Below are 27,782 nucleotides of genomic sequence, written 5' to 3'. Positions count from 1 at the left end.
TGCATGTGCCTGCACTAATAGTATCACTAATTTCAAGGAACATGTTAAGTTTAGCTGGTATAAATCTCTTTTTCTTCCAGCATAGATTTCACATCACAGGGATTTTTAACATGAAATTATGTAAAAACAATGTGGTTTTGGTGTTTCACATAAACAGTGTATGTGTTCATAAAGCCTTATCTCCTAAAACATTTAACACTCGAGCATCAAAATTTATGACATTATTGCATTTTTAAGGTGTATGTAATTATGTCCTTTAATGACTAAATATCTGTTACCAAAAAAAGCTCGGATTATCTAGTCACAGCCACTGTGTAAAACAGAAAAGGTAACAAGGCTTAATTTTTAAATTTCAAAATATATTCAAGAGAAGATCTGTAATCTGAGATAGAGCAAGCTTCCCAAGTTTAAAGGAGAAATGCAAAATTATTTTATAATTTTACTTAGTAGGACATGAAGTTCAAGGATGATATGCAGGTGGCTCCATCTTTGTCCCATGACATAAAACATACAAATAACAGAGTCACAGCTTTTCCATCCTCCAGAGTGCAAACAAGAATATGACCTGCTCTTTGCAATAACTGATGTTTATTACCCAGAATTATTTTAAATAATATTTAATAATATTTAATATTGCATTTTGGCAACAGTTTATTTCTACTACTTTAGTTATGGCAGAACAGCCGTGGAATACAAGTGGGTCACCTCCCAGGTAATAGGCTGAGTTCTACTTTGACTTGCTTTGGCAGATGTATGTGTCCCTTAAAGTCAGAAGCTGCTTTGAAAGGTGTTGCTTCCAGGGATTCAGTTATGGTGATTTCAGGCTGAATTTGTGATGCACCCACATGTCTTGCTTGTGCATGTTTTGTTCTTGCTTTGCTTCAGGTGATTGTGATGCCTGTGTCAGGGCAGACTGACACAGTCCAAGGACACAATCAAAGTAATAAAACTGTATCTAAAAAGAAAAAAGCAATGACAGCAAGCAAACAGAAGGAAGAGGGAAAGAAAGGTAAGAGTGCTTTCACTGTTAGAGTCTTCTATTCAGATGAAAAAATTGTTAAATTGTTATGTAGTCAATTGTCTGTGCCAATCAATATTTCATAGGTCCCAATCAATCAACGTTACAGTACATGTGCTCTTAACAACAGATGCAAAGTATGAATTACCACGTTAGGCCTAAGTGAAAGAGACTTAAATCAATATTTTGAAACCATCGTTTCTACCTCCACTGCAAGTTGTCACCTTGACTAATCTGGCTGATGGAAGTTTTTAAAGTCATAATAAATACTTCTAAATTTCTGAATGCAGAGGAAAGACTTTGTAAGCATGTATGTATACATACACAGATGGTGTTGTTTTCCAAAGTGAGACTCATTTCAGCAGCTAGATGTTTGATATTTCACCAAAAAAAAGGCTTTGCTGATTCGGGGACCCTAAATGCCTAAGTCTTTTAGAAATCTCTGACTGTTTAGCCACAACTTGAGATTAATCAATTATTCTCTCCTAGTTTTATGAATGGTAAAGTTAGAGATATAAGTGACCATTTTTGGTCTTGTTTAGAGGAAGGGTAGAAAATTAAAAGCTCTCTGGTGATTCAGCATTCTCATGCATCTCTCTTTTAGACCCTTACTATAGAATTGCTATTTGGACAATGATTTATTCTTCACAATTACATCTCTCTCATATAGAGCATTTTAGCTCCAAATCAGTCTTAAATTCTGACAGTATCAGAACATCTGTTTTACATATTTTTGCCTAAGTATTTTTTCTTTGTACACAGGGTGTACACACCTTGTATAATTTCTGACAGAATATTTTAGACTTTTATTCTCCCCCACCTTTTTGCTCCTAAGGCAAGAACAAATATTTTACAGCATTTCCTTCCTCTCTTGTCTTACTGGTATGGTAGACTTTTCTGAGCAATCCAGTAAATTAGGTGACTTAAGCAGGAAACAATTATTTCTGTACCTGTAAACATTTTCCAGTATCTACCTCTTAATCATTTTAATTAGAGACCATAAAGACTTGGGCTTGGTTTTGGTTCCATAAGAAGTTGTAATATTATCTATGATACTGAATCTCTTTATATGGGTAGGAAAAGAGGAAAAGAACATGGTAAGGTCATAACCAATGTGAAGTAAATGTTGCTGAGCACAGTAAATATTGTTACTTAGGATTACTCAGAAGTTTTATTACTTCTCCTAAATCAGATTTTATTAAGCCACACATAGAAGAAATTACTGCTACAGAAGAGACACCTGATCCAAATGAAATACCCCCTGTGGAAACAGAAAAGGATACAAAAAGCAACCAGCAAGCAGCAAAGAAGACTGCTGGAAAGGCAGGAGTAGCAGAAAAGGTTCCTCAACCCACAGAAAGCTTGGATAGGCAGGGAAAGAAACCACCAGAAAAAGCAGCCTTGGGAAAACCCCACTGAACTTCAATGAAGAATGTGATTCTGTCACAGGATAATAAGTTCAGCCTGAGATTTCATGAGTGGTATCGTAACCATAATATTTTAACACAGAAGTTTATTAATGGGAGGGGGCAGGGGTGGTGTAACATTTGTTATATTTCCTAACTTTAAGTTTAAACTTTAAATTTAAATGCATCTCAGTACCAGATAACTGCACTGCAGGAATTCCCAAGTATCTGTATAATGATACATGTACTGTCAATGTGAATTTAATTACTAAAAAATATCCATTATGCAAACCTAGTTCACCAGGTAGATTGGACTCCAACAGATGTGTTAATCAATATTTATAGACCATCACAGCTTGAGGCAGATGCTGCTTACTTTTCCAAGGAAATTATATATACCGTCCTCTTCATGCCATGTGGGCTCTACTTTTCCCCATGACCAGTTTGGCCACAGTGGAAGATCTCCAGAAATAGGACCATCTCCTAGGGATGCAGGGCGGGGACATAAGTAGTTTTCTTTTGATCCAAGTTTCTTTCATGCAAACCTAGTTCACCAGGTAGATCAGGACCACATCTGGCCATTTCTTATCACCAAGACTCACATGACTATTTTCCAGTCCTCTCCACTTCACTAATTCTCTTAAAGCCTTCATGAGTTACTGTGGATATAGCATTAACCCATGAAGTATCAGCTGCCCCACATGCTTATTTTTCTCCACAAATTTTGCCACAGCACCCAGATTTCTGATAAACCTACTGCTCCTCTTCCTCAGTGGCTCAGCCCAAGACTATCAATCTTCCACTCACTGTCATCATATCCATATAAGAGAGTGTAGCTTCATGGTCATGTCAGTAAGGAATAAATGTAAGGCAAGAATCTCTGCATTAAACCATTGCTGTGCTCATTCACATTCATTACTGTGTTCATTCACATGTTTATGTACTGAGGATATAGAAAAATATGACTCATTTGCAAATGCTTAGATACCATGGAAGAAGCAGAGTACAAGTTGAAAAACAAACCAATAAAGGTCAGAATTTATTTTGTTGCTATGCAAGCTGAGTTCAACTTTGAAGTGACCCGAACTTATAAAACATAACAATTTAAAAGAAAATATTTTAATTACTAGGAAAATATTCATATTGTTTTCAACTCTAAGAAGGCTCAATCATATTTTATTGTCTTTTTCCAGATGGATTATTGATGAAAGGTTACTGAATTCCACTGGTATTTGTAGGTGCTGGATCTATGACTAATGTAGAAATACTGAAAACACAAGAAATACCGGTTTCTAATCCATCCTTATAGAACTTTCATAACTAAACAAAGAGCCTCAATAACATGTAAATGCATAGAAGTCAAGATGTTGATATCCCAGATGAGAAGAAATTAATTTCCTTCTAGTAGAATTCCAACAGGATTCTATTCAACTCTTTTTAAAACCAACAGAAATTTTCTGTCTGGATGAAACACTGGATAGAGCACTTATATGTAGGCAAGTAGAGTAATAATGTTTCTGTAAACAATGTAAAGTGTTAAAATAACTTGGATGGTCCACAGTGAGTGACAGAAGGACGTAGGATGCAACAGAGAAAAAACACTGTAGAAATCAAAATACTGACTTCTACACAAAATGGTGTTGGGAGAAACTTAAATGCAGACTGAACTGCAACTAAAATCATCCAACTACACTTAGGTGCTGTTTGACATCGAGCTTGACTCAGTTCTCCATCACATCCTTTTCTAAATCTATGTGTGCCCCTCAGTGAAGGACATAAGCATAGGTCCCACAGAAAAATGCAGTAAGGAGCATTTCCATAGCAGGACACCCCACTGCATGTAATTTCTCATGCAATTATTACAGAAAATGAAAAATATCTAGAGATGTGCAGTCTGTCAGAGTTACGGAGGGTGACCCTTAAAGGCAGTACAAAGCTGCAGGTTGTTTCACACGTGTTCTCCTGCCATGGCAATTCTTTCAAGCTGCCTTACATCTCTCACAGATCCATCACCTCTCACAGCTCCTTCGGGTTGGGAGCCTGTCTGCCACAAACACCAGAGGCAGTGAGTAAGTTATATATAGAACAGACTGTACCACTGAGAGCCTGATCCAATTCCTGCAAAATGCCGCAGGGTTCTTTTCATTAGCTTTAATAGAAATCAAGCTAGATCTCAGAAGAATGTTCTAAAAATGTCCCAAATCTCAGATTACAAAGCCCATTTTCCTCACTGTGAAGCCAATAGCAGATCTCTCTTTTGTGACACTGTAGCAGAATCAGGTTTTAGCTTTTTGCTGCAAGAAAAATCACTATTTCCCTGATATTTCAGATATAAAACCTACTGGAAATAGGTTTAACATTTTAAACGAAAATGCACTAGAGTTTGGGGATTTTTTTGCTAAATTTGGATGTTTCCTCACAGACCTGGAAATGGAGTCATATCAGTATTGTTCTACAGGAATACATGTGCTACCCAGAATAGTGTACTAATGCACAGTAATTAGAAAAATATGTCAATGATTACCCTCACTTTTTTATTTTGATTCTTTAAGCTGTAGTGGTGCACAAATATATAACAAAATGTTAAAAATTAATATTAACAGAATTGCTGAGTATACTAAAGCTTATTATGTTGCTGTGGTTGAATAATTTCTTTCTTGCATTATAAATGTATTATTTATATTCTACTCTCCATTATAAGCATGAAAAATTGTTTCAGTCTCTGTGCATTACATAACGATAGAACGCAAATTATTTCTGTAGCAACAGGATCTCCTATCAAACATACAATCATTTGACTACATTTAAAATCAGGCAATATTTATCTGAAGCATACTTCACTATTTTCTTACTTCTCACCTACGTTTCCTTTCAGCACACATTGCTCTTTATATTCAAATTAATAACTCTTCTAGAAATTAATGTTCTTGTGTTATAATAACTGTATTTAACAAGGGGAAGTGTTGTAATAAGCTATATTATCCAGACACCTTCTAAAACCACAAAGGATGATTTTTGAGGATGAAAAAGGATGAGAAAAATAGGCTTTGACTTCCACTGCAGTAAAGGCACTCTGATTCCAGCTATCCTTGAATTCTTCTGGATTTGTTAGTCAGTTATTGAGAAAGATCTGTCTGTGCTCTGAGACTGACAGACATAATTTGGTAATGCATTAAACCATAATCTTTGAAGCCGCTAGTTGTAAACTGAGATCATCCTTAAACTAGCATAGAGTGCACTTCTGCTCTTTGCCCTTGAACAACAACTATAAGGTAAATGCATAAATGACATCCCATTTCATCTGCGCTTATATGGGACAGACACCCAGAACTACAAGTCTTTCCCCACAGTTTTTTGTTTGTTTGTCTTTTTTGCCTTGCTAAAAGGACATTAATTTTAAGAATTGAAGCAAAATGTTGTTCAGGGAAAAGTGCCACAAAAGCTGTAAAGAGGAAAACGCTGGAAAAAAATCTGTTTCACAAGGGCTTCTACAGATAAAGGTACTGTGAGAGAGACAATAAGGGGCTGATAGAGAGGAAGGAAGGCCCCAGATTTGGGTGCAATCTTCTGCTGAATTTTGCCCTTGTCTCACTTCCCATTTCATTATGTGAGAGCTCTTTCCTGCAATCTCCTTCTGCAAATTTTCAAATGAAACACTTTTTCTTTCTTCTTTCCCAATCTTACATCTTCTACCATCCAATTTCACACAGTTATTTCCATTTACCTTTTCATCACTCATCCTAACAGGACCGGGAAAAAAAACCTCCTGCTTAATTAGGCTGTGATTTTGGCAAGGATAAGGAACTTCTTAACAGGAGGCCTGAAATCCTATCATATCTATTATCAGAAAATGGTAGGTGAAACACCTGCTAACATTTGACAAAGAATTGAGTTATATTGTTCATATGAGACTTGATCCGAGGGTGCTGGCTTAACCAAATTTAACTCTACACACAAGTCCATCAAATTTTGGACTATTGGTGTGCTTAAAAATTTTGGTGGATGAGGGTACACTTCCTTACAGCCCTGAATCCTCGTTATAAACTTCCCTTTTTTTTTTTTTTTTTTTTTTTTTTTTGGACTCTTAAATGGAAATAAAAATATAAACTAAACTAAATCATAACATCCTGTCATAATGACATTCTGATCTGAGAGACGTTAGGGAAAATGCTTCATGAGGGACATGTGCTGGTCATGACTAAGAGGCTGAGATAAAGAGTCTCATAGGTTTACAGGGTAAGATAAAAGAGTCTAAACAACACTAAAGTAGGAAAAACAAACAAACAAACAAAAACCAAACAGATATCCTGTCTGCTGTGATGAGTGAGCAGGGGTGCTGGTGGGTATGAAATAACAGACTGCTCCAGAGCGGTTTCTTTCTGAGTGTTGTATGCATACAAACAGACACAATGACAAAACAATATCTCATCATGAATGTAATCTCTTTTTCTGCTTTACGTAGCCCTAAGCAGGCTACCTCTCACACAATGCTGCTGCCACACATGATCCTCAGTTGAAGAGCCAGAGAGCCACTGATTTACATATGGCACTGGGTAACATACTTTCAAATTGCTTTCTCTCCACCGAAATAACCACACTAGTAAGCAGAGGCTCTCATTACGCCCTCCCCTCTCCCTGATGGGGGAAACAATAGTGGCATTTGTGGTGAAATGAAAAAAATGAGGTTGCAGGTTACCTGTGCCCTGGAGGTCCTGGATTAACCAAGTGAGCTGGTGTTCAACAAGGACCACAAATGGTTCATCAATGTAGAGAGATCCTGTCTACACCACTCCACACACAACAGAAACCAATCCCACCTGATAGATACAGCTGTGGAAAATGCAAGCCATTTCACAGCTTGATTGTAATCTTCTATGTATAAGTGCAAAAGAGTAGAGAATACACAAGCAGAATACTGAGGGATGTCTACTTCAGTAGTCCTGATTTGTGTAGAGGTGATAATTTTGGAATGGTAAATGTTACCTAAAGGGAAGACACTGTGTTTTCAAGTAAATGCACTTTACTCAGAAGCACCTCTTCCAGGTTTGAAACAGAAAAGTACGATGTACCCATTTGTTACCCCTTTTCAAGTAAAGATTTTTCTTGGTTATTTTATAATAGGATTTAGCTTAATGTGAATATTTGAGGACATATGACAGATTTAGCCCCTACCTCTTATCTACCTGTAAACAGGGCTGTCTAGCATTGAAAAGGAGAATCCCCTCCACTAAAAAAATAACTTCTTGTTGCGATCAGCAAAGATAAGATCACAGAAACACAAATGCAAATACTCTGTTAGAGCAATTGCTGAATAGGTTACCCCCACAAACTGTGAGACTAAGATGCCAAATAAGGAACTCAGCAAAGCAGGGAAATGATCTGCAGACTGTGTGTTTGCGACAGATGTTATGCTAATGTGGCTAGGTAATTATTATTGCAACATTATACTCAAACAGGAGGCCTCTTCAGAAAACTGCTGCAGCTGAAAAATGGTTGCGCTGAAGGGTGGCAAATTGCTCCATTACTCTTTGTTGCTTCCATGTATCCTGAGTCCTGGAAAGTGTTCCAAGACTGACTCAGAATTCCTGACATGACAATAACATCATCAAAATGGGCAGGTGTGAAATCTGACCTTCCTTTTTACATATCCATAATATTGTCACCCTATCCATGCAATTCTGTGTTTGTGCCTTCTTCTATGAACCACTTTCTTTGAAAACCCAGCTTGCACGTTATGCAGGGATAGATTTGTTTTAGTTCCATCTTTAAAGGGATTTAAATATATTATCTGCAAATAAGCAAACTCACTGGCCATAATCTTTTATGCAGCTTGTCCTAGGAGGTACAGATGAATAAACAGATCTTATCTCTTTGTAGCGCTGGTAAAAAAAAGAGTGTCAAGCATCTTTTAAGAGATACATGGACTATCACAATAAATTTTGTCTATATATTACTTTGCCTGCTAGCGTATCTTTTTGTCAGTTGCCCTGAATACTCTGCTGACCAGCCTGATTTCTCATTATGTGACAACTACATGAAACCTGTGTTAAAACTTAAAATTACTCTAACACCAAGTGGAGAAAAGCCAGCTTTTAACAAAACTTTTGTCAATAGATTGGTGGATGAAAAAGAAGTTGGTAGACAAATGGAAGTACAACAAAATAAAGAAGCAACAGGGGTAGTGATAAAACACTTAATTCACATTTGTGAAACCCAAACTGTATTTCCAATTGTGCTGCTTCAGCTCTTCTTTTCCTTTTTTTATGGTGCAAGTTGTTTGAAGTGAGAATATTACCGCGGTTTAGTACATGTTATGTCACAGTATCATCTGGGGCCTCTGGGCAATAGTGTGACTCAGGTAAATAATAACACATCACCAAACCAGCTTCAGCAAGCAGTGGTGTGAATGATGAAAGCAATGGGCAAATGAAGCTATTGTCCTGAAATGCAAACACAGCCTGCTGGACATGTTCTGATTTTGCAATTCTACACTTTCATTACAAATATATATATATATATAAAATAGAGTTACTGGATTAATTATGTCGGAAAAGACCTCCGAGACCATCGAGTTTGATCGACAACCAAACATCATCGCGTCAAGCAGACCGTGGACAGCACTGAGTGCCGCCGTCCAGGCTTTCCTTAAAACACCTCCAGGGACGGTGACTCCATCACCTCCCTGGGCGTCCCATTCCAATGCCTAACCACCCTCACTGTGAAATAATCCCTCTAATGTCCATCTGAAACCTCCTCTCGCACAGCTGGAGACTATGGTGTATATAGCTATAGACAGACTACTGCATAATGCTTATATAACACACATATGTACGTATGTATACAGATGCGTATAAATAAAACATATTTCCCCTCCTCCTGTGGGTAGCCGGGTAACTTTCAGAAGGACGCGGTGACAGACGGATGAAGTGGCAAACACCGTGAAGGCAGCGCGTCTTTTCCGCCCCGCGGTCACGGGGCGCTAATCCTGAGCCGCGGCTCAGACCACGGCTACACCCGAGGGGCTTCCGCTGCTGATGCCCGCTCCCGAGGGGCCGGGGGGGTTCCCGAGGGGCCGGGGGGTTCCCGGCGGGCGGCTCCCGGACGCGCCACGAGCTGCCGGGTACGAGCTGCCGGGGCCGCGCCCGCCGCTCCCGCGCCGCCGCGCGCACGCGCGCCTCCTGCCCTCCCTCCCCCTCCTGCGCGGCGCCGCTCCAGGGTCACGTGGCGCCCCGGGCCAGGCGCGCCCCCGCCGCCAGCGGGAGCGCGCGCGGGCGTGCACGCGCTGCACCAACGGCCGCCGCTTGGCGCAGTTCGCACCCGCCCGGGCGCGGCTCCCCCGGCTCCCGCTCCCGTCCCTCCCTCCATCCATCCATCCATCCGTCCAGTCCCTCCTCGGCTGGCGCCGGCTCCCGCCGGGCCCCGCTCGAGGTAAGCGGGAAGGGGCCGCTGTCGCCGGGTGGGCTGTGCGCGCGGTGTTCCTGCCTGCGTGCGGGGGACGAGCGGCGACGCCGGCCAGCCCCGGCGGCCACCGGGCAGGGAGGGAAGGAGGGAGAGCGGGAGGCAGGGAGGGCGGCGCAGGCCCTGCCCCGGCTGCCAGCCCGGGCTCGCTCCCCGCAGAGAACCCTGAGAACCTCCCCGGAACCTCCGCTGCGAAGCGGGGCCGCCCGGCCGGCGCTGCCAGCGCTCCGGACGCTGCCCGCGGTTCCCCGCAGCCCAGGCCGGCGGAGGGAAGGGGAACCATCCCCTCCTGCGCCCCGGCTGCCCGCTGTGCGGCTGGGCAGAGCGGCGGTGGGGGTGGCGCCCGGCGCTGCCGCCCCACCGCGACACGGGGGTGGCGGGAGCGCCGGTGTTGCCGGCGCGCTTGGCGGTGCCGCTCTGGCACACCGGGATACGTGCCTCGCCTCGCCTCGCCTCGCCTCGCCGCCCAGCGCCTTCCCCTCAAACTCGGGCAGTGAACTCTCGCTCCGGCGGCGCGCTCCGCCTCTGCCTCCCGTGTTTGTCCCTCTGGTGTGGGGAGGCTGAAGTGGAGCTACACCGCCCGCATTTTTTTCGCCTGCTTTCTCTTTGGGGTCTTGCCGAGCGTGCGTCTAGTTTAATTTGGGTTAACTACGTTTTTCTTCTCCTGGAGCGGTTACTGAGTACATGTAGGAGGCATCAATGATTTTTGATAGGGCAGGGCAGTATGCTTTGTAAATCTGTGCATTTCCGTCCAGAAGAATGATGTCATAAATATACCTGTGTTGTGGCTGCACTTTGTACGTGCCAATCATCTAGTTACCTTTTTCCCCCCTCCCAAACAAAATTCCGTTGTTGTTACAAGAAAGTATTTGTTAGCCGTGTACCATATTGGTATGTGGCATTATTCAGGATACTGTCAGAGAAGGTGACAGACAGTCTTACAATTTTAGTCCTTAGAGTCATAGAATATCCCAGGCTGTAAGCAACCCACAAGCATCACTGAAGTACAACTCCTTGGAGTCTATTCTGGTCTTCTTTGGTTGGTTGGGGGTTTTTTCTACTTCACAGTTTTGCATATTGAGCACTTAATGTTTGCAAAATAGGGGGAAAAAAAAAAAAAAAAGTAGCGTTATGTACGTTTTAAGAATGTACAGGTATTCATTAGTTGTAATGAAAGGTCATAAGTCATGAAATGCCTTTTTTTTTTTTTTTTAAGTGGGGGAATATCTATCATATCACTTTGTGGATACATAGCCAATTTTGTTTGGTTGGTTGGGGTTTTTTTGGTTTTGTTTGTTTTTGTTGGTTTTTTTTTTTTTTTTTTGTATATGTACTAGGCAGCTAGCTTTAGCCAGGGCCAAAGTTTGTGCCTTCTCTCCTAGCCCCTGCTATAGTTCCTTTGCATCCCAGAAAATACAGGAATGTAAAGAGTTTTGCCATCTCTTAAAAAAACCAGGGAAGATCTCTTTACCTTAGTGGTGTAGTGTGAGGTGCTCCGTAAAAATATATTTGTGTTGTATAACAGACTATTTAATTGATAGGCTAAAGTTAAAAGGTTTCTAAATGATCTCAGGATGCCAGGAACTTTGACTGAAATGATGTATTATCTGGTATTATTCTTAGTTGCAGTAGGAATAACTAGGAATAGTGCTGAATAGTAGGAATAGTGCTGAATAGTTCTCATCAGCAATTACAGTATTGATTGTTAAGCTTATATCATAACGTTTCAGTTAAGCATATTGGAAAGTTTGAGGTTTTTAGTGGCCTGTAACGGAGATGGTGTTTGAACTTATTCTTGATACTTAATATTTTGGGTTGTTGCAAAAGTCTTTGTTACTGTTTACTTGGAAGACTTCCACGTAAAATGTTTCAGGTTTGCGGTGCAGTGAATTTTGTGCCCTTTACCTCTAGTATTTCCTTCCATTGGTGTAAAGTCTTGATCAGTTAAAGAGAGATCCAGACTGCACTTAGGGCACTTGACACCTCCTTATGTACCTTGAGGCCCCGAGCAGCCCTTTTTTTTGCTTTGCGGGCTTTATGACTTGCTCTTTGCCTCAGAGAATTGGCAACCTAGATCAGATAGAGGTGAAGGGATTTTGTTCAAAGCCACTTTGGGAACCCTTGTCAAAGCCGGAGGTTAAATTAGCTGCAGTTGTTACTTCTGTTCCCGGAAAATGGTCACACGGTTAATAGTCTAGATCGTGAGTTTCTTGTTTTCCAGTCTTGCATCTTAAGTGCATTACAGCATACAGGAAAACAGTTTCTCACAGTCTCTGTGCTTAAGTTAGAATTTCTAACAAATTGGACTTTTTTTTTTTTTTTTTAACATAGCTTTGTATTATATATGAAATAACTTTTAATCATTGGTTAGATCGTTATTTAGTAATACATTCTATGTAAGTGTCCGAAAAGGGATGAAAGGACACTTTCTGGTGTGAGATTCAGTGCTGTATGTTACAGATATTCACAATGAAGAAGCTTTCAGGCTTATAGACAACAGTGTGTGATACGTTGGTGATCAAATACAAGTCTGAAGTGTATATTAGATGTCTTCATCCCATACTGGGCACATTCTGAGAACATAGCTTAGTAGCATACTGTATCCCAGTGATTCTTCTATCTGGAGAACGTTCTTTATAATCTTGTTGAAGTTACACTTTAAGGTTCTACAGTAATACAAAGATGTCATCTCTGGACATAGCTCACTGTTACATAGGTAAGCAGAGGGGTTTTTTAAAAATTATAGACAGAATTATCCACTTTAAGCATAGTAAAAAATGTTGCAAAGAGTGTGGCACTTAAAAATTTATTTAATCTGCCTAGCTGCTCTCTCATCTTCGTTGTTACATTAATGCTTGCATTTCAGTTTGGGGAGTCAGCCTGATTTAATATGAAACTGTCATCCTCAGTCAAGTCATAAGCTTTGAGGACAAAGCTTAAGCACACTTTCTGGAGATTTTTTTTTTCCCCCTTGTATTTATATTTCAAGGGAATTATCGAAGAAAGGATGCTAGCTTCCCCTTCCTATAGATATTTTAATCAGTTTCTTTCACCTTTGCACTAACATGATTTGCCATTAGAAGCTGTCCCGAGTCACTTATTTTCCCAAGACTAAGGCACACTTCCTCATTGCTTCTGTGTGCACTGAGTGAACGGATGATATTTTTAGCTGATGAATCGGCCCATTTCTTTATCCGAAGTGCTGAAGTTCAATACCAGAAATATAAACACTCAAAGTAATAAGAGAAAAGTCTGCAGTGTAGTAGGTGACATATTTCTGTTGGTGTTTGTGGCTGAAGCCAGCTAAGCTGGTCTTAGGCTGTGTCTCTGGGTTTACTTGTCTTTTTTTAGACTGCATAACTGTCTTCTCAGGAAATACAGTTCTTCTGAATTGATGGTTATGAAAAGCCTTTTAAAGGAAATGCGTAAAGGATTCTTTTCAAAATTCTTTCAAGTAAGTCCTTCGGATAATGAATTGTAGCTGTGATTCCATTAGAAATGGAAGTAATTGACTCTCCCTCAGCTAACTAAAATTCAGTTTTTGATGTGAACTGAAATACGGTGATTTAAAGAGGAAAAGTACTTAGTGGTGAGTTAAAGCCACTGAAGGAAAAAGCGTGCCTGTTAACACAAACAAGAAATCTGTGAGGCCACTTCACAGGTGTGTTGTGTCCTGTACAGACAGTGCAGACACGCTGCTAGGGGCGAGCAGATCCCTCAGCCAGATGTGACCTCTGTGGTCATTACAACTCAATAATGTAGTGGACTGGCTTTGCTGAAATTTGCTTTGCATGCCACCTTGCTCAGCTGTATCTAATTTTTGTCTTCCCAACATCTCATGTAAATACCTCTGTGTGGGAATTCTGTAAGACTAGTATTTTTACCCAACTTATTATAATATAGCCAAGTCTTGTGTGCAAATTAAATTTAGGGCTATTACATTCTTTTGGTATATGTTCATGAGTTCAGCAATATGTAGATTCTTATCAAGTGGGGGGAAAAAAGTATCTTGTTCATATACACAATATTCATAGCTCTTTAAGTATTTCATATAGGTATTTCTTAGAAGAAGTATTATTTCTGTTCTTGTCAACCTGAAGGTTTGTACTAGTCTCTTATCTTATATTGGTATATCCATTCTAAACATAACCAAATTATTTAACACTAATAGATAGTTCAGATATTGGTAGATTTTGTGTGTGCACACATGACGGTGTTTTTTTGCTTTGACTTCTAAACCCTGGGAGATTGCGAAAAAATTTAAATACACCTGGGACAGATCAGCGCCTGGAAAGAAACATTGTTTAAAGGAAAAAACAAAGATAAGGGATTGCTGGATTGCTTATTAAGGAAATGCTTAGTGCTTTCTAGAAACATACAGGAAAAGCTTCATCTGCTTTCTCTCATTTCATCCAAAAATGAGATTGATAGAATTTCTGTTCAGAAACATTGGTTTCTGTGTTACATGTCTGGAAATAAGTTCAGCCAAGGGTGATGTGGCCTTCATGCTGGATGTATGTTGAGTGTGACAGGGGGTGGTGTGGGATATGCCCATGCAGATCCCAAAGGGCTGCACTCTTGGAATAGACGGTTACTTTTCCCAGTACCTTGAAAGAAGTTAAGGTCTCCATGTGCATAAGAACATTTTGTGTACATGTAACCTAAGTTTTTGATTGAACTGATCATTTTACCAGTAAAACTCAATTTCTGAACTCTTCAACTATTCTTTGTCCTGACTTTTCTTTGTAAGCAGAAAAAAGGGGTAACTTTTTTTTAAAAAATAAAATGCTCAAATTAATATAAAGACAAATACTGTAACACTGAAATCAGATTATTCATAGCAGATTATACAGATAAAAGTGTTGACAATTACAAAAGCACTAACTCCAAACAAACTATGGATTTCCTTTCTTGCTATTTTTTTTTCTCCCCAGTGATAAAAAGTAGTTAAGTTCCACTGTAAAATGTTCTGGTTTGAATGACTTGATTCAACCTGGAGATCTTGAAGGCATTAAATTTACTGTGTTGCATCACAGGTGCAAAACTAATTTGATTTTATTTTTTAAGCGCCAGTTTAGTGAAAAATACATTATTTTTATGTTACTAGTGTTTTTCTAACATCTATTAACTGCTTGAATTCTTGTACCTGCTGTTACTACTTGCAATAGCAGTTTTTTGGTTTGGTTGTTTTTGTTTTTGTTTTTTTTCACCGTTGGGAATTGCAGGTAAAAGCAGGTAGTACTGCCTAGTGGTATATTTCAACATGGTTGAACAGAATTTTTTAGTTGCATGTAATTTGATAAAATGGAAAATTTTAGGTACCTTCAGCTTTTATATGGAAAATCTTAGCAAGTATGTTATTGTTTCTTAATAAGAAGTGGCACTTGATGGCATTTTTCCATTCTGCTAGAAGAAAAATTCTAGCTGTTTTCTTTCAGAAAAAAATGTTTATTCCTTTCAGGAGGCCTTTGAGGCAGATATTCTTCATTCAGTGTGTTTTCTGTTAGTCATGTCAAAGTTTATTTTATTTTAGCAAAGTTAATAACCTTTGATTTAAGTTTAAACATTCATATAGAGAATGGATAGACTTTTGCACTTAAAAGTATCAGAGATGTTATGCTGAATGTATTTTAGCGCAATCTGTAATGAGCAAAGCTTTATTTCCATTCTCAGTAAGCAGATGCTTCAGACCGGCGCTGGGACCAAGAACTTGGGCACAGAAGAGTGTTTTCAGCTACAGTCTGATTTTTGTAATCTGTGTAGGAGAATTGGCAACCCCTCCGCTTTTTTTTTTTTTTTTTTTTTTTGCGCCTAATAAGCAAAGTGTAAAAGTGCGTGAAAATAGAGAAGTGTTGTAATTTTGGAACTGGAGTTGAGCCTTGTGGAGAAAGGACCTTTTCTAGTGTCAGGATGGACTGTGAGACTAAGAATTGTCACAACCCATCCTGACACTGAGAGCTGTGGTGTTTCATTCTTGGTTGATAATAAGTAAAATTTTGTGTGACAAGGTGGGGTGAAGGATAAAATTGGAACATGAACAAAGGTTGTCCTGTACTTGCCATATCTGTTAGGGTATATTAATTAGAGAAGGATTTAGTCCGTTAATTTGGCTTGGCATATATATTCTGATCTCTGAGTGAATTGGGATAATGTGCTGATAGAAGCTGTGTCTCTAGGATTTGTGCTTCCTTCTTTCCAGAACTCAGAATGGTATGCACTGATGAGAGCTCTGTAGCATTTTCTGGTGGTGTTTGTTCTACAGTTCCTATACAGTACAATCCAATAATCACTTAAATGTCATTTTCACAGGCAGTCAGACTTTTACGTATCCCAGATGGTCATTAAAAAGAAATCTGATTTGCAACTGCAAATGTAGATTATTAAGGCAGTGTGCAAAGAGGTAAAAGAATGACAGAAAATCTGAAAAATTGAGTTCTATATGTGCTAAACCCCCCTGCATGTTTAATTCCTAATCTGTCCTGAGTTTTTCATTGCACATCTGTGAGATGCTGTAAAACTAAGTGAAATGCAGTTGAATTTATTATGATGATTGCTACAGAAAACTATGTTTTAAAAATGGAATCATACTTCCCATCAGGGATTTTGACTAATGAACAACAGGATAAAATGTTTAGACTCACAAAGAGCAGATCAAAGAAAGAACATAGGATGGTGAATGACCTTTGTCAGCATTATTAACTTGTGTGAGTCTAGTGAAAAAGCTTGTAAGTGCTTTTTGAGACTACACCAGAGGAAAACCTGCCTACACCAAAGAGCTTCATTAAGGTTGCATGGAAAACACTGCTTCTAAGACTTCCAAATTTGAGGTATTTGCTTTTCAAAATGAAAACTAATTTTCCTGTGCAACTTGTAAGTACATATAACATAGTGCTTAAAACTTACTCAGCACGAATTATGTTTTACTTACCTTATTAATATTGAGAAATAAAAGACAAGAGGGCTAACAAAATGTGCGAAGTTTATTACCTGCCTAAATCTTACTTTACTGCAGTGACACAATTTTATGTGTATTCTAGAAAAGCTGTTGTATTAAACACTTTTATGAGCTTTGAAGAAAATAATGTCCATCTGAAATACTGCATGATATTGAAATAGTGCAGATATCACAGAAAAAAAACCCAACATAAAATAAAGTCAATAGTGTTCGAAAAGAAGCACTGGCCTATGAATTTTGCTTCCATTTTGCTCATAACTGCATGTTTTATTCTGTATTTTAACGGAACATACAGGATAAAGGAATGATGAGCAGGATGGAGAAATTGAGTGTGTCTAGTAATTCTTAATATTCTATGAAAATACTTGTCATGTTTGCTAAAAAACCCATTAGTTTTTTCTGTAAGAGTGAGATGAAATATGAACTTATTTAGTGTTAGGAAAGGACTCAGAGATAGCAGTAGTTTATTACAACCTTACTGCAGACATAGCAATCCCAACACTCAATTTAGGATTTTCTCATTGACACTGATGCAGTTTTGGACTTGAGTGTAGTTCATTAATTATTTTGGTAACTTACAAGCTGTTTGGCTGCATCCTACGATGTGGTTCACTGTCCCTGCATCAAAATCTTTTACATGGATTTACCAAACTTAGATTAGGAATAGTAGTAGGGTCCTGGATATTTTTTTTTATGCTTGTGATTCAAGAAGCAATCCTTCATAAGTCTTCTGAGCAGACACACAGTAACCCCAGGAGGGTAGAAGGAGGTGCATGGGTTTAGGGTAGTGAGAGGGAATGTTGTCTATGTTGAGGGAATATTGATGGTCCTCAAAGAATGTCTCTAGCATTCTGAGACAGAATTGATTTCTTATACTGCTTCTCTTCCTCAAAGTTACTTCACCTATCCATTATTTTATTTAGATAAGTAATGACATTTCAGAATTCCTTAGATGAAAAATCAATTCTTATTCTGAGCATGGAGCTAGTTATTTAAAAAGCTGGTATGTTTTGTCCACACTCTGAAATTTTACTGCTTTACAATTCTGTTTGAAGAGAGCAAGAATATTTCCACAGGAGAACAAACGTTCATCTTGGCGTGCGTTGGTTTTGTACGGTTTAGTGGAAACTTGACGCCAGGTCAGTTGTCTCTTTACTATTGTTATGTAATTTCAATTTCAAGAAGGAGGGAGAAAAGTCGGCGAATCGCAGACCCTGAAATGTTGTGAAATGTGCTGTGTCAAACACGACTGGCCGCCCCAGTGACGCCATCCGCAGAGGGAGCAGCGCATGGAGTGTCAGCGGGCAGTCTTGGCTTAGGCTGAACCAGGACTTTGAGTGCTGCTGCCAGTGCTGGAGTTGCAACAGTGGGTGAAAAGTCTGTGAGTGAGCTAATGTAGACTTTGCCTAAGAATCATTAACTAAATCCCTGTTTTCGTGGGAGCTTCAGCTGTAGTCACGTGACATGATGGAAACCGAGATCATCACCTATCAGTGCAAACACATGGCAAAGTCAGCCCATGTTGTTACTTATCTCCCAGAGCGCGAAGGGGCTGGGACGTTTCAAGCAAAGCCTATTGGTGAGGGAGTTTCTGTGTGAGCTTTCTTAAAGAAGCACTTCCTTTTTACTCATAATTCTGCGTGGGAATATACAGCAAGCCGTTTCCTCTAAGAGACCAGAAGGTTTACATAGTTCTTCTGCTTCTGTGAGAAGAGAAGAAATGCTGCTACAACATTTTGTTATGGCTGTAATTGTTGCATCTGCCTGTATTGTGGAAAGTTAGTTTTCTGTTTTCTGAGATGCATAACTCAGAAAGGGATGTTCTTGAAGATCACTCAAATAGAAGTGATGTTGCTGCCCATGAAAAGGTTCCTTCTGGAATCTTGGTGAGTTCAACAGATTTATTGCTAAATATGGGTATTTAATTTCCTGTAGCACGGTTAAAATATGTAAAAATTGACCACCTATATTTAATAGCATGTGGACGACTTTAATTAGGCTTTCAACAGACTCACTTTGTTTCCTGTTTTTGTTCCATAACTGCTCAGTGCAGTACGAGGAGCAATCTTAAACCCCTAATTAAAATCTTTAATTGGGAACAAAGATATTTTTGTTGAGTAGATCTGATGCTACAGTGGTCCTGTTTGACAGGGTCACTTTCCCCCCCCCCGTTTTTTTAGGGTACAGAATAGAAACTAGTAAAACACTTTCTAAATATTTTCTCTGCTTAAGGGAAACTTCTGCCTCATAAATTTATAGGTGTGCCAATAGAGGCAAAATTAGATAAATGGAGGTAAACCACTGCACTGCCTGTCTTATTTAGTTCTACCTAATCTCTTGAAACAAGTACAACTGCTGGTAACATGTGGCATTAGACGTATTTTAACCCTCTAAATGTATCTCAAAATAAATGGAATGTATGAACACCTACTCTTCCAGAAGCTAAGATCTACTTCTAAGTGTGTGTGTGTGTATATATATATATATATATAAAAATTTCCCCCCCCCCCCCCCCCCCCCCCCCCCCCCCCCAGTGATAGTTAAAATTCATGCCCTCTAAAGTTGTGGCCCTCTAGGGCAATCTGAAAGTTTGCCTTTGAGTAATTTGCACTCTTATTTTTCTCTAGTTGAACTAGGCACTTGAAGTAGGCATGTTCATATGAGTGCACTTCTATAAAAGATGATGGCTTTAAGAATCAAAAAAAATGCAGTTTACCATTACTAAAGTGGTTCCCCAAATGCACAGAAAACACCTATTGTGGACAGACTTTTGATTATATCTTGCACCTCTATATGGATATTACTGAATAATACTAAAAAAAAGTTAAAGAAACATGTTGGTCTAGTGGCAGCTAAAATAATATCTTCATGGTACAGAAATATAATTCCTACCCACATAACCTGCTCAGGTTATGCTAATGTCAACATTTCCTGGTGATGAGTTTTGAAAAATTGTCTTGTCTGCCATATTGAGCATATCAGGTACTCTGAGGTGGAGAACTGTTTAATTATTATTTCTGAGAGGATTTCTAACATGAGGAAGTCAAACAGCATATTCAGGGTTAATTTCAGTTACACTGATTTGAGTATTTTATAAGTGGAGGCACAGCACTTCAGTTATTGAACTTCTGAAGTAGATATTTTATATTCACTTTTGTGCTCTCTCAGAAAAAGAAAGTTTAAAAACCAAAGCAGTTTCAGTTTCTGCTTTTGGCAGTGCAATGGCTTCTTGTCAGAAAAAAAAAAAAAATTCATGATATTACATAGAGATTCTTTCCCCCATTCCAATTACAGTTGCACTTAGCTTAGTGGTATTGATATATTCAGCTGTAAGAATTTTTGCAAACTAGGTAGTATCGCATAAATATTCAAAAATCAGTCTTTCTTGAGCCTCTGAAGTCAAAAAAAATGTTTCTGTTTTGATACCTCAGGTATTCATAGCTTTTTAATTTGCTTTCTGAGAAGACTTAAGTAGTGGTGAGCTGCATGCACCTCAGTTTTTATGCAGAGTTCTGGAATTTGCATCAGGCAATGTATAGATTCTGGATATCAAAAGAAATAAAACTTAAGAGCTAAACAGTATTGTGAAGTATTACTGCCTTGCCTTTCTTAGTTTGTCTTTTCCATCAGGCTTTTTTCCTGTATTTCAGAACTGGAAATCAGCATGCTTTTTAGGTTCTTCTAGGAGGTTAGGAAGGCATACTGCTCTCTGCTTTCAAGGCAATGACATTTAAGAAATGTTTACTAAGCATAAAATAAAGGGTATTATCGAGGAAATACTTTGTCTTACTGGTTATGCCATGATCAGGTTATTTCTATTGCATTTGCAAAAATTAATAACATTTTACACTGTTCCTTTCTCGCTGTAGTCTGATTCTGTGCTGTTCACTACAAGTTTTCCAACAATGCACATTAACATTTAAGGAAAACAAATAAACCCAAGCAAAGCTCAAACCAAATCCTAACCCCCAAATTTTAAAATCTCCCAGCTGCACTTCTACAGATATTTGAGATAAAATGACATGTTTCTCAGGTATGTAATGACACTTCATTTCTATTTGATCACTTTCTTGCTACAGTTTGAAGCTTCTTATATAACATGTTTGTCTTACAAGGTGAACCATTATGTTAAAAGCTGAACTGCAGCTTGGTAAGCAATAATGTGCATTAGTTTATTACCTTTATCTAGTTTGGTTTACTTGCAATGTACAAAACAATGTTTGCATTAGGACTTGGATCATAAAAAGCTACTTTCCTTATGAGCAATGTTTTTAGTACTCAGTAGGTACAAAAGTTCATAACTTTTTCACATATAAGAGTGAACCAGCTATGAACTTTCAAATGTAAGAGGTTTATTCAGTGTATGTATGCTCATGAAAGTGGCTGTGCTGTGAGCTACGGAAATGAAACCAATACCTGTAGAAGAGATAACAGGATATTCTTACTACAGAAAAACAAGAATATGTGTAAAATTGGTGAATGCTTTGGTCTTGTGTGGGTTATGTGGTGAATTTCTATGGTTAAGTTAGCATGTGTGTGAGAAAAACTAGACTATTTATCATCTGAACTCTGTTCTTAGCAGAAGGTGTGAAATTCTGATCTTTTAAGAAGTCACTGCTTAAATCGTAGAGAATTTCTTGCTAATGCCCGCTTCTCAAGTCCTGTTCACTGAAATGAAATATATGGAATAGAGACCCTATTAAAGACTTGTATTCCTGGTTGTGTCAAACATTTCTTTTAACAAATGCAGTCTCCTTGGTGACACAAAATTAAGTTTTCTTTCTAGGCTGATACCATAGACAGCTCTTGGAAGTGGCCAAGGTAGAGCCATGGATGATAATGATTATGCGTTAAAGATTTCTTTTTTTCATGAGATTGAGTTTAAACATGACTGTCATGTTAGGTGAAGACTAATTGCTTCAACAGGAAAGCAGAGATACTGTAACCTCTCTATCTTGATTTACAGTTCCCTGAGATGCAGCAAATATCTCACTTGTCAAAAAGGTGTTCAGTTCCCTGCCCCTTTTAATTTTTTTTTTTTTTTTTTTTTTTTTGTGCCCTAGCTCTCTGGTGCTGCTCGGCACCTCATGACTCAGGTGTTTGTCATGTTCTGCCTAATGAGCTAATCTAACTTACTAACAGCCCACTGAAACAAACAACAACAAAAATGGTAGACTTTTGCCAGCTGCATCAGGGAGCTAAGTCAGCTCATTAAGGAGGTCAGATGAGGAAAGGTTGAAGTGAGACCTTCCCTCTTTAGCAAGAGTGAGCTATTACTTCACTATCAGGCAATCAGTTTTATAGTTGTACGTGAAGCTACTTACAGAGATGAAATTGAATTAATGACTAATGTTGATAGGGAGTCCATCCTCCTGGTCTCATTACTCACTCAATGACAGTCTGTTCTTTTTGTCTTCATCAACAGGCTACAGGAAGAAAATTCTCTAGCTTGCTACCTAGCATAGTATAGTAGTTCTGTTGATAATTTCAAGACAGTTTTAAATCTGTATTTGAAACCTTCTACCTTCCTTTGTACGTCTTGTGAAGAGGAAGGAATTATTTTTAAAAAATGTTAATATGATTCAGTAATGTATGAGAAGCCTGAGATGGAGAAAATGTTTCCATAGCTACTGTAAGTGTAAAAGTAGTTTTAGATTTCTTGCCTATTTACAATTATATCAGTATATGGATGCCACAAAAGTGGTCACTTTTGGGTGAGTGTGAGATACCTGTGTTCCTGTAAGGAAGACTTTGGAGGCTTAAAAGAGAGATAATTGATTAATTATATAGACAATAAAGCAGTATCAGTAGGAAGGACTGTTGTAATGCAGTAAAGTTTTGTTTAGAGGTATTAAGGAAAATCTTAAACCTTTTCAATGACAAATAAAAATAGAAATGCAAATGGAAAAAAGATCACAGTGGATTTTTTTTCTAGAAATAATATCCCAAAATAGATTTTTTTTTAAAAAAATAATTTAGGCTCTTTTATGTGTTCAGTGTTGTGGCTTTTGCTTGTTGGCAGTGGTTCTTTGTTCTCCTAAATATCCTTAACTTCAGAGGCTGCAGTTGCTTGGAATTTTTTGAAACGAGCTTATAGCAGACTTTTGGGTGGGAGGCAGGAGATGGTAGAATGAGGAAGGGTTTCACTTAGGTTTCTATCAGAACATTTTCAGTTTCCCCTCCTCTTTCTGTTAAAGTTCAGATGTTCTGAGAAATCATTGGCATTTTATTTCTTATTGGCAGTCATAGTTCAAATTGTGTTCTTAGTCTGAAAGACTTGCAGTCATTCAGAATTCATTCATTTGCTTAAGTATTTTTAATGGATTAGGCAGAATTTTCAATAAGTGATTTTGTGCTCTTTATTCTGTTTGACTGTAGCATAATCTTGTTAATGTGTGTATCTCTTTTCTCCCATTACATACTTTGATAATTTCTCTAAGATGACTCAGCTGGTTTTGACATACAGGGCTGTAAAGGAAGAGTTACATGCACTATGTTCTACATACCTTTTCCTGACTAGTAAGATTTTTTATTTTTTTGGGCATCCTTATGTACAATTATCTCCGTTTTCAATAAAGGATCAGTTGTATTAATCAGGCAGTCCTCTGGAGAATGAATTTTTGTTTTTAGCTTATCTTGATTTATTAAGCATCACTTAAATCTAGGTTTTGAGGTCTAAAAATGACATGCTTCAAAATTTCCTTTGAAGTATTTAATTAGTCATAGATTCAAGTGGAATAAAGCATTAAGAATAGGTATTATAACTCTGAATACTTTTAGTAGTATAAGGACTGCCTTAAAGTTCTGTTGATGGTTGAAAACTTGTGTAAAGCTTGTTACAATAGAGTAACTGATAAATTACATTGCACATCTATGTCTAAAGTTCACTTCAAGAAACCTGTTGTGTTCTAAATTTACTTTTTTTTCTTTCTTTCTTTCTCTCCCTTAGTCTCAGACTATGAACTACGTGGGGCAACTTGCGGGACAAGTCCTGGTTACTGTGAGGGAGCTGTACAAGGGCATTAATCAGGCAACCCTTTCGGGATGCATCGATGTCATTGTGGTCCGGCAGCAGGATGGGACGTACCAGTGTTCTCCCTTCCATGTCCGATTTGGGAAGCTTGGTGTATTGCGCTCTAAGGAAAAAGTGGTAAGTTCAGACAGTGGGTCAAAACAAAGTTTTGAGTACCAGTGCATTCCTTTTTTCCCTCCCTTCCTTCCTTCCTTCCTTCCCTCCTCAGCTCCTCACATTCCCAGTTAGCAGGCTGGTTTAATCCAGAACAGTTGCTCATAAATGCTGTACAGGGTGGTAGTTTTGGAATGTGAAACAGAACTTCCTGTGGTAATCTAAGGACTGTGCAAAAATGCTGTGAAAGAAAAACCGTGACAGCTCTGGGCCTATGCAAAAAGACAAATACCAATAGACTTCACAGTTTTAGAATGTTTACATGGGGCTATTTATTTACTTACCCAAATATGCTGGGAAAGAAATGCTTAATGCTATTTAACTGATCCCCGATGTAAGCAACTCTTTTTGGAATGTCTGAAGGACAGAGTATTTGTTAAGTATTGGTGGCCTATTATAAATATTGCTCCTTGTTAGCTGTGTTCAAGGTTGATATGCAGTAGAAAATGCAGTTATTAACATCCACAAGCAAGTGAAAACTGAGGTTTCATTCCTGTGTGGGCATGTTGGGAAGAGAACCTGTTACAATTTCCTGTCCAGCTGTTCTGAGATGGTGGTGCTACCCAGGCAGATTGTCCTTCCATCCCCTTCCCATAGGCTTTGTTAGTCATGCCAAGAGAGCGAATTGAACTGATTGGTTGGAAAATGTGGGGGACTTTACTGTCAGTAAGGAATACTGTGTGTGGCATGTGGGCGTGCTATCGAAAGACAAATTGATTTAAACAGGACATAAACCCTCAGGATTATATGCTGCTTTTTTAAGGAGTAAATGGTTATTGCAGGAAGCTACCCCTATCTTTATATTTTGCTTGTAAAAAGAGAATAAAGTGAAACTGAAAGAGCAGTTAGGTCAGGGCTTTTTTTTTCTTTTTTTTTTGTTAAAGGTCAACAGTTAGAGTTACATGCATTAAAGTTGTATGTTTGTCATAGTAACACAGGTGAGTAGCGTGTTTTGTATTTATTTTTTGTTTGATTTCCCACTTGTAGCGTTTATTTTAACGAGCTTGCTGATGATAAAGAATTTATTTACCTTAACAGTTTTGTAACAGATTACATTTCAGTTTTCAACAGGGTACAAAAGAGGTGGTATGGCTGTACTTTTTCTGACATCTAGGCAAGCAAGATACACTTACAATGGGAGTGGTCTGAAATTGGAGTTTGTTAAATGTCTTTATATACTTCTGAATAGTTGAACCAAATTCGAGAGGTTTTCAGCTTCTGGGTACCTCTAAAAAGCTGTTGAACAGTAGAAACATCTACTCTTGGTACCTGTTGTACTAGACTGGCAGTGTAATTCTCAGTTTTTGCTTGTGTAGATGACTGCTATCCTTCTTTCCTCCATCCTGGGAGTTACTGTTCACACAGTTCTCTCAATAGTCACTTGAGTGTTTGTTACTGCATTGTGGATGCGTTTTTCTCTGGCAAGTTATGAGGCCAAGATCAATTTGTAGTCCCAAGATGTGTGGGAACACAAAGTATGTGTGTCTGTGCTTCAACTTCAGGCATGTACTGAGGGCTCCAGAAATCAGAGTGAGGTATAGGTACCAAACTTAAAGATGTTTGTATGTCTAAACCAGCACAAGGAAAAGGTGAGCTTTTTAAAACTCATGTTACTGAAGTGGAAATACAAGAAAATATTTTTAAAATAAACAGTAATGAAATATATATGACTTTCAGATCAAAATCAGTCTGTTACTGTGAGGAAGAAGTAAAGTGGTTATCTTAAGGATTTGGGTATAGTCCCCATGCATGTTTGGTTATTTACCTAATTATCATCTCCTATGACTGGGTTTTCTTGTCTAAAATGTACCTTTTTAGGACTATAAAAACATTATTCTGTGACAAAAACACTATGGTTGCAGAAGGGTTGTGGTCCCATGTCACACCCCGACAAACTCATGAGCAGGAAAATCTGAAACACTAACTTGAGTTGCAGAAATAATTGTGGCAAGTCTCATCACTTTCAGACAAAGCCTGCCTCCAGGAGGCTTCCAGGTGGAACATCTGGTGTTCAGGATTCAGATTCATACCAGACCCCAGTTCAGATTGAGATTTAAACACCTTAACAGTCTCAGCCATTCTTCCATGAAATAAAGGCTATATCAATAATTGTTTGAACAAGATTCAGTCTTTATATGAAGTTTATTTTTTTTCTTATTTTTCTAGTGGGTGTTAGGCTCTCTGCCAGGAGCATGATGTATTTTGCAGGTGAACAAACTAAAGACCATTATGACAGACCTGTGTCAGAGAGAAGAAAGGGACACCATTATACAATGAAACAAAGTTTACTCTCAGAACTAAGTGGACCATGAGGTCAGCACCTTCTCCGTGATGAATTATTTACAATAAATTGTCTCTTTCCACAGATTGATATAGAAATCAATGGCGATGCTGTTGATCTTCATATGAAATTGGGTGACAATGGAGAAGCTTTCTTTGTGCAAGAAACCGAGGAGGAGAATGTAAGGACTTTGTGCTTCTTGATGGCTACAATATACTAATGACACAGTAATGGGTTAGAAGTATTTCATACAGTGTCAATGTCCTCACTTCTGTGAAAGCCAGATTTCCTGTAACTGAATCTTAACGTTTCTTTCAGATGCTGCCAACATGCTTGATGCTTTGTACAATTTTGCTGCCAGTAATAATAAAGTAACTAATTATTTTCGTTAATTAGAGCATTATTTGGAAGATGTGCTGACGTATTTTTGTTTGCTTTAGTGAATTCATTCTTGTTGGCTGCAGTTATACTAATAGCAGTGTCTTACAATAATTTTTGCTTTAAGTTATTACAGCTGGTGCCTCTACTAATAAAGGTAGTCTATTTTGGGGCATATTTTTAATTTATCTTACAAATTTTAGCCCAGTTTGTCAAAATTTTATTAAATTTTCACCAGGTAACAGTAACTTCTTTGACTTGAGAATTTATTTCCCAAGAATCTTTTGCAACTGGAAGCTAATGAGCCTCTGAAAAACAGGAATAATGGTTTACTTTTTCTCTGATTTCCTAAGGATGGGAGCTATGTAATCATGGTATGGGTCAGTCCTGACCATTGCTTTTGAGTCTGTTGGCATTCTTCAGCAAGTCTGAAGGAAAGAAGTTCTAAATAAAAGGGTCCAAAAGGCTTAACGAAAAATAGTCAGAAGAGAGAGGAAAAATTTGTCTCAGAGAAGTAAAAGTGTTAATTTCCTCTGGTTATTACAAATCAGTCTTTCAAGGAAATGAGACTGATCCAGTTTTTACTTTAGGGTGCTACTTGTTTACTGTGAGGGATCAGAGGAAGCTCTCATATTGAAAGGAGTTAAATACAATTTAAAGTAGAAGGAGAAAATAAGTATTAAGACCCCAAATGATAATGGGATTCGTAACACTTCAGCAAAAGGACAGTTGGGTTCTGTGTCAGCGTACACCATGATTAAAATAAAAACTGAAAGCAGTTTTTTTACAGATCTAGGCTGTGTCAGACATCGATGGGGACTGATCAGTCTCATGACTTTTGGAAAGCAAGGGGATAACCACTGCCTTTGTCTGCCTTTGTCCCCAGTACAGTGTTTTAAAGGAGCTGTTGCACTTGCGTAGTACATTTTGATTTATAACAAGAGTGCCTAATCTGTGCATAATGTGTTCTTGAAAGTGGGTAATTCATGCTGAAAACAGAGACCAAGTTTGCTACAAAGCAAAACTGAGTTATTTTTACTTCTTTTAAGCATTTTTTTCCCTGCAACTGATCAACATCTTAGTTTGCCTCTTGAAGCTGT

General features: G+C 38.5%; 2 protein-coding genes across 7 annotated transcripts in view; both read left to right on the top strand.

Moving 5' to 3' along the window:
• The window catches only part of MYOM1 (myomesin 1), a 73,210-nt gene extending 70,703 nt beyond the window's left edge, over nt 1–2,507 (top strand). For all 4 annotated transcript variants that reach the window (XM_040068069.2, XM_040067982.2, XM_058419282.1 and 1 more), the window contains 2 exons: nt 886–1,009; nt 2,211–2,507. In XM_040068069.2, coding sequence (XP_039924003.1) covers nt 886–1,009; nt 2,211–2,437 — 351 coding nt within the window. In that variant the 3' untranslated portion in view covers nt 2,438–2,507. The remainder of the gene's footprint in view (nt 1–885; nt 1,010–2,210) is intronic.
• Nucleotides 2,508–9,687: 7,180 nt separating this feature from the next.
• Nucleotides 9,688–27,782, top strand: part of LPIN2 (lipin 2) — a 43,921-nt gene continuing 25,826 nt past the window's right edge. Inside the window, exons 1-3 of one of the 3 annotated variants that reach the window (XM_040058746.2) lie at nt 9,688–9,852; nt 23,787–23,987; nt 26,390–26,485. In XM_040058746.2, the coding sequence (XP_039914680.1) occupies nt 23,796–23,987; nt 26,390–26,485 (288 nt within the window). In that variant the 5' untranslated portion in view covers nt 9,688–9,852; nt 23,787–23,795. Of the gene's footprint in view, nt 9,853–18,459; nt 18,724–23,255; nt 23,357–23,786; nt 23,988–26,389; nt 26,486–27,782 lie in introns of those variants that run through there. The other 2 variants (XM_040058737.2, XM_040058754.2) reach the window with 2 other exon arrangements.

Source organism: Hirundo rustica, chromosome 1, assembly GCF_015227805.2.
Source record: "Hirundo rustica isolate bHirRus1 chromosome 1, bHirRus1.pri.v3, whole genome shotgun sequence".
Taxonomy (NCBI): domain Eukaryota; kingdom Metazoa; phylum Chordata; class Aves; order Passeriformes; family Hirundinidae; genus Hirundo; species Hirundo rustica.
Note: the sequence above shows the minus strand (reverse complement) of the source record. Positions and strands in the feature narration are given on the sequence as shown.